The sequence below is a fragment of the Protobothrops mucrosquamatus genome, unplaced genomic scaffold (assembly GCF_001527695.2).
Source record: "Protobothrops mucrosquamatus isolate PMUCROS unplaced genomic scaffold, P.Mucros_1.0 scaffold101, whole genome shotgun sequence".
Taxonomy (NCBI): Eukaryota; Metazoa; Chordata; class Lepidosauria; order Squamata; family Viperidae; genus Protobothrops; species Protobothrops mucrosquamatus.
Window position 1 is genome coordinate 662821 of NW_015386474.1, and position 12269 is coordinate 675089.

Sequence of the window (12269 nt, forward strand, 5' to 3'; positions counted from 1 at the left end):
GAAATGCTATTATGCACATTGTACACTTTCATTCTACAGTACTGATTTTTGAAAGCCCTACATGGAATTTTTCTGGGAAGTGCTGTTTTCTGTTACAAAGGTCCACTCCCAGAGAATAAGCTGATTGAAAGATAATGGACTATGAGAGCACATCAACTGTTAGGCATGAAATTTCAGCAACAGAGTTTAGAAAACGCTTGCCATTAACTGCTCTGCTAGTAGCAGGGCAGTAATTTTTGAAAAGTAAAAAGAAAAATATGCCCTTACATAATGATGCATCTTAAATATAATGCTTCTGTTCCCATTAGTTAAACCCCAAGTTTCTAATATCTTTTGAATTAAGATCTTCTCTATTCATGAAGAGTCAGAACTCTTCTGCCCTTTGCTTAAAAGCTCTTTTGATTTCTTTGCTCAGATAAGAAAGATGGTACCTCTTCTTTAAGTTATGTTTATTTAGCAATACAAGGTATATGTACATTTATGAGAATCCACCTTTGAAACCCATGAAATAGGAGACCTGCACAGGCAGGGGTCGGAATTGGTGCTGCTCAGTGGCCTTTGGGGCCATCCTGCTTGTCACAATAGTGAAACAGAGGATAAGAAAGAACAGACAAGAAGTGAATCAGTTCCCATGGCAGAATCTTTGGGCAGAGACTCCGCAGTAGCCAGCATTAAAACAATCGGGCTCCATAGCCGAACGTCTGTTTAATGCCCTCAAAATAATAACGTTGCCAGCCCTCTTTTGTTCTCTCTTCTTCACTGGCTGGGATGCCCTTCCCTTCTAGGCAAACTTCTGTTTCATCACCCTTGTCGATGAAGGTCAATATGATAGTTGCAAAGTGTCCTAAGAGAGCCAAATAAATGTTACAATCAGTCATGTAGCATCATCATAGGAAATACAGGAAAACTAACCACACACTTGGTGATACAGGTGTAGAAGTCTACCTCCAGAAAAATCCCTAGCAAATCCTGTGAAATGCTTAAGGCTTTACAGCAGTCAATATTTCATTACGATGAGAGAGATTGCCACTGCAGCTGATACAGGAATCTCTCAACCAAGGAACAGAGCATTTATCTAAGCCAAGCCCTATGAGGCTTGCACTTTTTTTTTTCTTGCATTCAGAATAGCTTTATCTGCATCCTACCATCTCCACTTAGACATCTTTTGCTATGATATTTGCAGCCAAATAACTTACCCTCTGGCCAGGACTTAAATCTCCATTTCATAGCAATCTGCTTTGCAGAAACCTAAAAAAGAAAGAGAACTTATCTACCAAGGAAATATTCATGTGGATACCCCAAAGGGGAGAGGCTTCATTGGAAAGCCACTGTTACTTAGGTAAAAGTCAAATATCTGTACCTGCTATAAAGTGTCTCTGAAGTGTTTAATTGCTAGGTGCGTGCAGGGCTAAAACAGAGCATTTCCCTTAGAAAAGGAAAAGCATCGCTCTCAGATAGCTGAGCAAAATAAAGCTGCCCCTGAGTTGAAACCCCTTAATTTGCACTGCTTTGGCACAGATATCTAAATCTTGCTGTAACCCACTGAATTTACCTGACAATGACTTCTCCCTTACTAGAACTGGAAAAACAAACAGACTTTTCCCCTTTTGCGCATGTTCCATAATAATAGTAGTAGTAGTAGTAGTAGTAGTAGTAGTAGTAGTAGTAGTAGTAGTAGTAGTAGGAGGAGGAGGAGGAGGAGGAGGAGGAGGAGGAGGAGGAGGAAGAGAAGGAGGAGGCAGGTGGGTAAGTTTAGGTGGCCAAAAAAAAGCCCCAAGAGTTGGGGTGGTTCCAGAGAATCCCCTCCTCAGCTATAGTAGCATTCGGGAATAAAATATTAAAGCAAGCGACAGCTACATGACTCTAAGGATGGGCCAAGATAGATGGATCCTGAGAAAACCCTGAAAAGTCTACTGTAAGCAGAAGGACAGCTGCATCAGAATGTCTCTAAGCCATAAATTTTCAGTTAATCTTTCCCAAGAAGCCAGAATTGGCAATTGACTTCTTTGCAACTCTTCATTCAAGCCCAGAAGAAAGCCACTTGGCAAAACACTTTTTCTCTGTTTCTTTCAAATATTCTCTTATTAGCTTCTGCCACCTTCCCTTTCCCCATTTTATTTTCACCTGTATTCATTTTGTTTCTCTCTCAATGGAGGCTTTTTTCCTCAGGCTTCTCTCTTTTAACTCAGCATAATATCCCTTTCTAAATACTTCCTATTTCACCTGGGATCCTGCATCTTCTTGTATAATTCCATACACCAACAATCAAAAAATCAAGCAATCCAGAACTGCCCAGAAAGGTACTTCTCTCCTTTTCTCTTCCCCTCAACTTGAAATCCCTTTACCCTTTTCTCTCTAAGAAAAACCTTTGCTTTCTAATCCAAAATAAATGTGCCTTTCAATGGGTTCAAGTACTATCTCTTAGCATTAGTGAATTCTGTTTGTGAATATACTCAGTGGTGGCATTCAAATATGTGAACAACCGGTTCTCTGTATGGATGCCATTTCCAAAAGTCCATTCTGGGCCTGGGCAAAAAAAATTAGCTACCGGTTCTGCCAAAGTGGTGCGAACCGGCTGAATCCCACCACTGAATATACGGTTTCATCTTTTAAATATCTTGTTGCCATTTTTTGTTTTAACAAGATTTTTCTCTTCTCTTTTGCTATGACCAGAAGCTTTCATGCCACATCTTTCTATTTTTATTTTTCAGTCCACTCTGTACAGTATATGCCCCGTTAATCTCTTCTCAAAATTACTTGCTTCCCTTATATTTCTCTGAATTCACCCCTCATCTTTCTTAGCAAAGTGAATGGAATTCAATTCCCCATCTCTCACAAATCTGAATGTATTAAAATTCTCACAAGATTGTAAAATGTTGTTTTCCCTTTCCCACTTTCTCCACCTTGCTTTCAAGCTTATCTTGCATAGTTTTTTTTATAGATACAATACAATACAATATTTGCAATTATGATATGCTAATTATTTAACAAAGGATGCGCTGGCTCAGCAGTTAAAAGCGCTGAAGTTGTCAACTGGAGAAGCGACAGCCCGGGTTCGAGACTCAAGTTCCCCGCAACAGTGTGAGCATGCAAATGCAAGTAGATTAATAGGTACCACTTTGGTGGGAAAGTAACAGTGTTCCATGCTGGCCACATGACCACAGAAATTGTCTTAGGATAACGCTGACTCCCTTGGCCAAGAAACAGAGATGACCACTGTGCTCTAGTGTTAGGCACAACTGGACAGGGAAATCTTTATCTTTACCTAATTATTTGACATATGTGCACTAGCCTTTATTCATACAATTTACACACTTGACGAGATCCTGTGGGCAAAGAGATCATTGTCCAGAGGAAAGACACTGTCCAACTTCCAAATAACATACAAACGACTCGTCATTACTAATGAACTTACTAGTTCAAGGAACTCGCCAGTGACACTCCCATTTAGCAATTGGAATTTTCCTCCTTTATCAGCCTCCACAACAGCAGGTGAGTGAGTAAAAGCTTGCACCATCTAAAAAAATAAAATCCAGCATAATAGTCCATTATTAGACTTTCTAGTTTCCAGGTCTCATCTACTAACTTTCACTGATACTTTTAAAGATTAGAGCAGTTTCATGGATGAAGGGGCACTAGTAGCTCTTCCTATTTCTCGTGGTATTTTCAAATCAGAGAAAGGGTGCTTCAAATCAGGACCTTTTATTCTGAGAGAATATAATCCCGAGAAGAAGTAAAGTGGCTCTTTTCCTTGGAATATTCTGGAGGCATCACTGCTATATAACAAGTTGATCACTGCTCTCCAACTATAACGGTAAGCAGGATACCCGGGGAGGGGAAGGAGATTGATAGCAAACCATACTAAAAATCCTATATATGGGGCAAGAAATGGCACAGAACATCTATAGAAAGTCCTGTATTAACTTACCTCTTGGGTAATGAATACTCTGTAGAGATCCTCTGGGGATGTCAGGAAAATATCCTTCAAATTTATCTTGCAGGTAGGAATCTTAACTCCTACTGATTTAGATGTAGAACTGTTGCCAGCAACCTGTTCATTAATCTAAAACAGTATCACACATTACACAATTAAAATGCCTCTTAGTTGCTTCTGAGCTATAGCCATCCCAAAAAGGTCTTCAGATAAAGCTAATCGTTGCATTACTTGCAACTGTGGTGGCAGCAAAGATATGAACTTGCAGCTAATCTTGTTTCTGGCTGGAACCCACCAATCCCTGACAGCAAGCTACAGTATATACAAAATAGCCCATCTTTTGCATTGGCTAAATAATTTGAATAATTCATGTCACAGAATATACAGTATATATATTCCAGAATGCAATATTTAAAGCTTAGGACAACTTTATACTATGCTATTTAATATGTAAAGAAATCCTCTTGTCTTTTGAGTGACATTTAAGAAAAGGAACTAAGAAAAGACTCCTTTAAAACCATTTTGCCTAGACTTTCTAAACTCATATTACTTCAAACTGGGTACTCTAACGCTTACCTTGTGCTTATCTGCTTTATGCACAGGATGATTCTGTGGCTCTGACTGTTCACCATTTACTGTAGGCAGAATCATGCCTTGGGTAAATTCTGAAAAATATTAACAACTGGTATTCAGAAAACTACTCTACAAGACCTTAAAAACAAACACCACAAAAACAAACCTGATCTCCAGAAAGCCAACTTAGGAATATCTGTAAAGCCATTGGGACTATTACACTATATCTAACAGGGATAGGCAACTTTTTATATCCAGAGGTCACACCTTCAATTATTTATTTTTCCAGCTTCTGAAGGCTATAAGGAATGCTCTGACTATGAACATAACCTTGAATTCTCTTTATGATTGAATATAAAAACCACTTTGTTCCTAAATCCATTCTTCTTTTCCTTTTACAAGCTAACAGTTCAGCAGAAAGCCCCTTTGTCCCTTCTGGGTTCCGTCTGTACCTGTTTTAAGAGTGCTGATGTAAGTTTCCATAGCATTGCTGATCTGCTTTGCACCTTCTTGCTTCATCAAGTATAGCAGGTTTGTATCTGGTTCATCTTTTGCAAGACTAACACTGATCTAAGAGTAGCAGGAAAAACGATATATTATCTCAATAGAACATGTCTGCTTTTACCATATATATCAGGGCTTTTCAACCAGTGGTACGGGTACCACCTGTGGTACTTTGGCACCTGGCAGGTGGTACGCGACCATCCTAGAAAAGTGGTAGCGGGGGAGGTGAATGAGAGCGCCGCCGGGCGGGCAGGCGTCTTGCTCGGCTGTGCCTTGGGGGGCACTTTTTTCAGTGCCATTGTAACTTCGAACAGTCACTAAGCAAACTGTTGTAAGTCGAGGACTACCTGTACTTCTATCACTTTCCCCCCCCCCTTTTTTTTTGGTCATCAGATTTTTGACACCTTGCTAGGCGACTGGTGGTACTCGGATATTGCCATATCCCAAAAATGGTACAATGGGTGAAAAGGTTGAAAAGCCCTGATATATATCATATATTGCTTCGTAAAATCATTTCTTCAGAAAATATCAAAAATATTTTATGCCTTTGTATATTAGAAGCAATAGGGATGTGTAAAATATTCCATACACGAGCCAGCCTGTGCATATGACTGCTCATTTAGGAGGTCTGAGACCAAACAGAAACTCTGCGTTTTGGAAGTTTTCTTCTGCAAAGAGTATGAAATGCTTTTGTTCCAGTACACTTCAGATCTCTGGGTAAGGGACAGCAGGAATTAAGAACAGAAAAAAGCCAAGTATATCGATAGCGGTAGCTAAGGGAAAGAAAGAAAAGCAAAGGAAAGTTTGGGGGGGGGGGGAAGGATAAATCATTCTGGGAGTTGCTGAGGAGATAAAGAAGGTGATCCATATTAGCTTTGCCTGCCCTGCCCAGCCCAACATCCCTCCAGATGTTGTTTTAGCTCAGTGTTTCTCAACCTTGACAATTTTAAGGCATGTGGACTTCAACTCCCAGAATTCCACAGCCAGCAATGCTGGCTGTGGAATTCTGGGAGTTGAAGTCCACATGCCTTAAAATTGTCAAGGTTGAGAAACACTGTAATTTAGCTGAAACCTACAACAAGCTAAACATTCCAAGTTCTGTTTCTGTCAAATTGTGGGCCAATCCAACACAGTCTGGCAAAACTCCCAGAATGCAATGGTTTGTTCTGAGCACAGAACAAAATATATTTCCTATTTTGAGTACACCTCTTTATGTCACAATTTATGATATACTCCCACCTGCTAAAAAAAAATAAAATCAAGCAGAGAAATGAAGGGGAACCAAAATTCTCCAAAAACAACAGCAATGAGATCTGCAATTCCTTTCCAATGAAATAACTTTGAGAACTATCAAATTTACCTCAATGTCATCGATATCATTTTCATCTGAAAGATTGGGAATCTCCACATGCCCTTTATATTGCACACCTGTTTTTGAGGTACCTGCAATGCAGCAATATTTTAAATTAATTTTAAATTTTAAATTAAAACCTTGGTTCAATTTCACTTTCCCAACAAAGTTTAACAAGTTTTGGCATTCTAGAAATGGAAATATAAATTCTCCAGTCCTTTGTATTTCTTTGAAAACACTACAGAGATCCTGATTTCGTGATAATATCTAGTATTAACAACATTTGTCTTCTTGTATAAAAAGAAAATAGCAACTCACCTTTCCAAGCCAATTGAATGTTCCATTCATAGAAGAAAATCAGTTTTCCTTTGCGGTTGTTGATAGAGGCTTCCCCATCTAATTTACTCACTTCTGTCACTTCACAAGTGCCCTCTGCATTCTCTACTCTAACGGCCAGAAAAAGTGTTTTCAGCTTCTCTGATGACCAGTTAGATGCATCTCTTTCAGTCCTAAGAGGGGAAAAAAGGAAAAAGTGTAATAGCACACACTTTGCATTTATGCTTATGTTTCAAGTAGGATTTACTTAAACATGCAGTGTTGTATATTTTGCACTGAATTGTATCAAGAGTTTGTAATTTGTTCACCTCTGCAAATTTTGTTACTGGTTCACTTTTATTATCTTTCTTCCTCAACTTAATATCGGTGCAAGAAAAAAATGGAAAAAACAGCTGACAATCTCAATGGTTCTACACTCGTTTTCCTTGGGAGTGAATTGGCAATTCAAAAAGATACAGGACCCCTTACTATTTCCTGCGCTATAATTTTAATATAGTTGTTCACTCTTTTCTCTTTTAAGATATCCCACAGTCTAAGAAATAACCATCATTCTCTCATGACATACTAGTAGTGCTCATGTTTCTAGTTATCCAAAGAGGGGCTATAGCAGTGGTGGCGAACTTATGGCATGGGTGCCAGAGGCAGCACTTGGAGCCCTCTCTGTGGGCACACGTGCCGTTGCCCCAGCCTTGCCTCCCCCGTGACCCCCTCCTCTCCAGGAGCCCCCATGGAGGAGAGTCGCCCCCGAGCGTGGCAGCCAAAGACATGGCAGCCAGACAGAGTAGACAAGACTCTGCCCTCATGCCCCATCGTGCACAGTTGATGCTGCGGGGCGCGGGCAGAGGGTGTGGCCATGGCGCTGCTGGGTGATCTGCAGCGCCATGGAGGCGGTGAGTGGCCCTGTGGGCAGGAGGGATGGAGGTGGAGGTGGAGCGGGGCAGGGCGTGGAGCGGAGGCAGGGCCAGTTTTCGGGTACTCGGTCTTTAAAAGGTTCGCCATCACTGGGCTATAGTCTGCATTTAATGTGCTAAGCCAAAAGGACTGAAGATCCCAGGGGCAAGAAGCAACCAGCACCTATAACCATGATTGCATGGAACCTACGTGGTTTTGTAATACAATACTTTAATATTGCTCTCCCTAAATAGTGTAACATAATAGTCTCTTTACATTGCAAAAAGCATTTTATCCAAGTAATCTAATGCACATCAACCCTTAAAAATATTGCACATTTTGTTTTTTTCCCCAATAGTCAGGTGATTATCTGAATCTGCCAACTTATTCAAAATTCATTTTTCACTATATGTTGTAAGTGCTGCAAGTCACAATAAGGGCATTCCAAAAATTCTGTCTCATACTACATAATGTTCAGATGTGGCTCTTCTATTAGCAGGGCCATTAAATAAACAGCAGAAACTCCTTCTGAAGTTTGCTTATTGCATGTTGTGAACCAGGAATCCTATTCCATCTTCTCCAAATAAGGAGTAACTAACTGAAAGCCAAGGAATTTGACAGCTTTTGCCTCTTGCTTGCTAAGATGGGAAAAAGCCAGAACTCTTGGTTTGCATATTACTATAAGTAAACTTTTCATGATTTAGTCTTTCCCACAAGTAAGAAGAGCTAAATGAGTCAAATTTGCAGTCATTATTTTGATTACAATGATGTGAGCAACTTTGGTTGAGCTTAACTCCTAGTGCAGGGGTGTCAAACTCAATTTCATTGAGGACTGCATCAGCATTGCAGTTGCCCTCAGGGGGCTGGGTGGGTGTGGCCAAGGTGGTTGCGGCCTACTGGGTGGGCATGGAGTGGGTGTGGCCTACTGGGTGGGCGTGGCCAGCTCTACATCGTTCACGTCAAGGGTGCTTGTGGGGGCCTGGGCAGGAGTGGGACAGATCTGAGGGTCTCTGGCAGATGGGGGTGGGACCAGGGCAAGTGCCAAGGCATGGTCCACTGGAGGAGCCTCACTGTTCCTCTCAGGCCATGCGGTGGGGGGGGGGCTGGATGGTGGTGCGGGCTGCCCGGAGCCCTGGGCAGCAGAGGTCAAATGCCCAGCCTGGCCTTGAGCACCCGCGGCACCAAGCCCAGCCCCACTTCCTCAAGGCTGCTGCTCAAGGTTCTTCTGGTTCCTTGCTGTTTCCAGACAGCCTTGTGGAGCTAAGACTGAATGCGTTTCAGCATAGATGGCACCACAAAATTGTACATTGGCTCCCGGCTAGCCTGGGCCAGGGCCAAGGCAGAGGGGGCCGTTCCCTCACTGTTTCCAGGATGGCTTCGCGGGCCATATGAAACCACTTCGCAGGCTGCATCCGGCCCCCCCGGCCTTGTGTTTGACATGTTTGTCCTAGTGACTCATGAGCACCTCCAATGTTGTTTCCTTGGCAATAATGAGAAGTTTGCCAATGACTTTTTCTAGGGTTTAGTCTATACATATGAGATTTCCTTATCGTCTATCTTTCAAGTATAAATATGGCGTAGCTTTTTCCAAGACCAGTCAGGCTTTACTTGGTGCTTCTACCTCTTGTAATAAAAGATCAAAATCTGAACTGGCATGAAAATCAATGTGCAAGACCAACTGACTGTGGATAACTATTCTATATCTATAGAATTTTCAAGTGTTTTATTTTTGGCAATAAAAGAATGTCCTTCCTAAACCAGATCAAGATTCGTATAATTCGTATAATTCAATATTCTGTCTCCAAAAGTGGCTCTTGATAAACTTACACAGTCTGATGATAACAGTTGTCCTCTTTGTTACTGGAACCTGGCACATAGACTATAATTGTACAAAGAGGTTCTGCGTAGTTATGGAGATTGTCCAATCAACAATGGATTAATCTGCAATAAAATTAATTTGATTTGTATAACCCAGCAATTTCTGGTCACAGAATATTGTACTAGATAAATATAATCTAGGAAGGAGATTCTTTCCTTACAGAAAAATCCATAAACGTCCTAAGGTAGAAAGACACAAAGTGCCTGTCCCCTAATGAACTGGTCTTCCACTTCTGCCATAAGCAAAATTCTTCATTTTCTACATTTTGTAATTAATTTTATATTACTACAGTATGTTGAATATGTTTTCCTTGTTCTCAAACTGCTTACCTAGATAACATGAAATTCATATACTAGAGAGAGCATATTTTCTCGCCATCCATATAATACCATCTTTGTGGCTACTAAGTGAGCAAATCTGTCAAAATACAGGTTGTCCTTGACTTACAAACTCAATTTCTGTTGCTAAGCGAGACATTTGTTAAGTGAACTTTGCCCCATTTTCTAACCTTTCTTGCCACATTTGTTAAACGAATCACTGCACTTGTTAAATTAGTAATACGGTTGTTAAGTGAATCTATCTTCCCCATTGACTTTGCTTGTCAGAACGTCACAAAAGGGGATCGATCACATGACCCCAGGCCACTGCAACCTTCATAAATATGAGTCAGTTGCCAAGCGGCTGCATTTCGATCACATGATCATGGGAATGCTCTAAAAGTCATAAGTGTGAAAAACAGTCATGTCACTTTTTTCAGTGCTGTTGTAACTTCAAATGGTCACTCAACAAACTATTTATTGCAAGTCGAGGACTACCTGTAATAGCCTAAAATGATTTTAAAAGGTCAGGCATAACAAAATACCATATGACATGAAAAATAAAATCCAGTCAAGGCTGGACTGCGTACATTTTCAGAATCCAAAATTATTAAAAATTCTGCCACAACTTATCTTCACCGTTGCTGATATCTGGTGTTGTGGATGGGCCTTGGAGACAGGAAAAACGGACCTAGTGTACACCTGAATTTGTATGCCCAATACAGTGGCCAACACAAGACACTGTATATCAGTGTTTCTCAACCTTGACCATTTTAAGGCATGTGGACTTCAACTCCCAGAATTCCACAGCCAGCAACGCTGGCTGTGGAATTCTGGGAGTTGAAGTCCACATGCCTTAAAATGGTCAAGGTTGAGAAACACTGCCTGTATATGCACGCAGCTACTCCCTGGCTCTCCTATGTTTAAAAGCAGCTTGATGTATCGGAAAACAGCATTTATTTCTTTGTCAGGAAAAAAAAACTACCGGCTTGTGCAGGTAAATGCTGTTAAAAGAACTTAGCACGTTTCTGAGAAATTAAGACTATTTCTGTCCCGGAGAAGAGAAATACCGTCATTCAGTGCAGCAAAAGAAAAGGTACCCCGGCCGGGTGGGGTACCCCCCCCCCGCCCGGATTTCTCCCTTTTCTGGGTAACAGTCAATCCATTGCCAATCCCGCCCGTCCTTGGGAAGAAGTCCCCGTGGATCCCGGCCAAGGTCCCTGCGGAGATAACGCCGGGCACAAAGAGGGATGCCTGGGAAGCCCGGGCGAAGCAAGAAGGGCGTCGGGCACCGGGAGCGCCTGGCCCTGGCGGCGGCGGCGGCTGCAGCAGCGCCAGGGACTGAAAGCAGCCGCCCCTTTCTGGCTGCCCCGCAGCGCCCTCCCTCCTCTCACCCACCAGTGCCAGTTATTGACGTTGGTTGCATCGGCGCGCTGCTCCACGATCCAGCGCGGATCCCCTTCTCCCCACTTGGCCATCAGCGCCCCGAAGAACCAGCTCCCGCCGCCGCCACCGCCGCGTCCGCTCCGGTCGAAGCCGAGCGCTGCCCCCTCGCCTCTGGAAGCTACTAGAAGCGCCGGTACCGCGCCGCCTCCCGACTTCCGTCACCGGCCCAGCTTCCTTCCTTCCGTCCCTCCTCCTCTCCTCTCCTCCTCTCCCCACCCCTCCCCTCCCCTCCACAGAAGCGCCATGGAAACGGAGGGAGCATGGGGGAGAGAGTGGCCGCCGCCCCGGATTTGGAGCCCGGCGCTGGAGCCGCGAGGGGAAAGTGGCAGCGGAAGGCTTATGGGCGGGGAAATAACGCGCGCTGCTCTTGGTGTTCGGTCCCCGGGTGCCGTTTGGGTGGGGCTTCTCTATGGTGCAAACTCCGCTCCATTGAAGCGACCGATCGCGTGGGAACTATAGACTAGACTAGGCTAGACCAGCCCCCCCCCAACCTTTTGGGCACCAGGGACCGGTTCCGCGGAGAAAGGTTTTTCCCATGGACGGAGGGGGCGTGGTTTCGTGTGCTGTCTGCATCCCGTGGATGGGCTTGGGTTGTTTGTGTAGCCCGGGTTCTGGTATGCCGCGGCCCGGTGCCGGTCCACAGACCAGGAGTTGGGGACCCCTGGACTAGACTACTCCCAGACTTTTCGGGTTGCTCAGCTGAGTCGGGTGGCAGCGCCTGGTCGACCTGAGCGGATAATCCGGGGGAAAAAAAAGTTAAGCTGAAAGTCTGGCGACCAAGATGCAGGATAGCGTGTGAACCCTCTTGAAAGGCAGTCTGCGAGTGAGATATTAGGAAAAGAAAACGCTTTTCTGGTGCCGGTTCTGTTCCAAGAGCTCTTGCAGCCCAAACAGCAAAAATGCACGGCCAATGCATTATTCTTTGGCTAACAGGAATTTAAAGGCCACACGCATTGTAGCCAAGTCCTCCGTTTTAGCATACAAGGCTCTCGTACATGTGATACCTCCGGTGGGACCATCCTAAAGTATACGTTTTTC

The 12269-nt window shown here is 43.2% G+C and overlaps 1 protein-coding gene across 2 annotated transcripts; it reads right to left on the reverse strand.

Moving 5' to 3' along the window:
* Positions 1-434: 434 nt before the first annotated feature.
* On the reverse strand, positions 435-11297 carry AHSA1 (activator of HSP90 ATPase activity 1). Of its 2 annotated transcripts, none has more exons than XM_015812625.1 (9): positions 11184-11297; positions 6681-6871; positions 6372-6454; positions 4960-5077; positions 4511-4599; positions 3929-4063; positions 3416-3517; positions 1197-1248; positions 435-844 (listed from the first exon to the last, which is right to left on the reverse strand). In XM_015812625.1, the coding sequence occupies exons 1-9, from the start codon at positions 11261-11263 to the stop codon at positions 672-674; spliced, it is 1023 nt and encodes a 340-aa protein (XP_015668111.1). In that variant the 5' UTR covers positions 11264-11297; the 3' UTR covers positions 435-671. The 2 variants fall into 2 exon arrangements, with proteins under 2 accessions (XP_015668111.1, XP_029139303.1); XM_029283470.1 differs by lacking the exon at positions 11184-11297 and adding an exon at positions 9417-9506.
* Between the last annotated feature and the right edge of the window lie 972 nt (positions 11298-12269).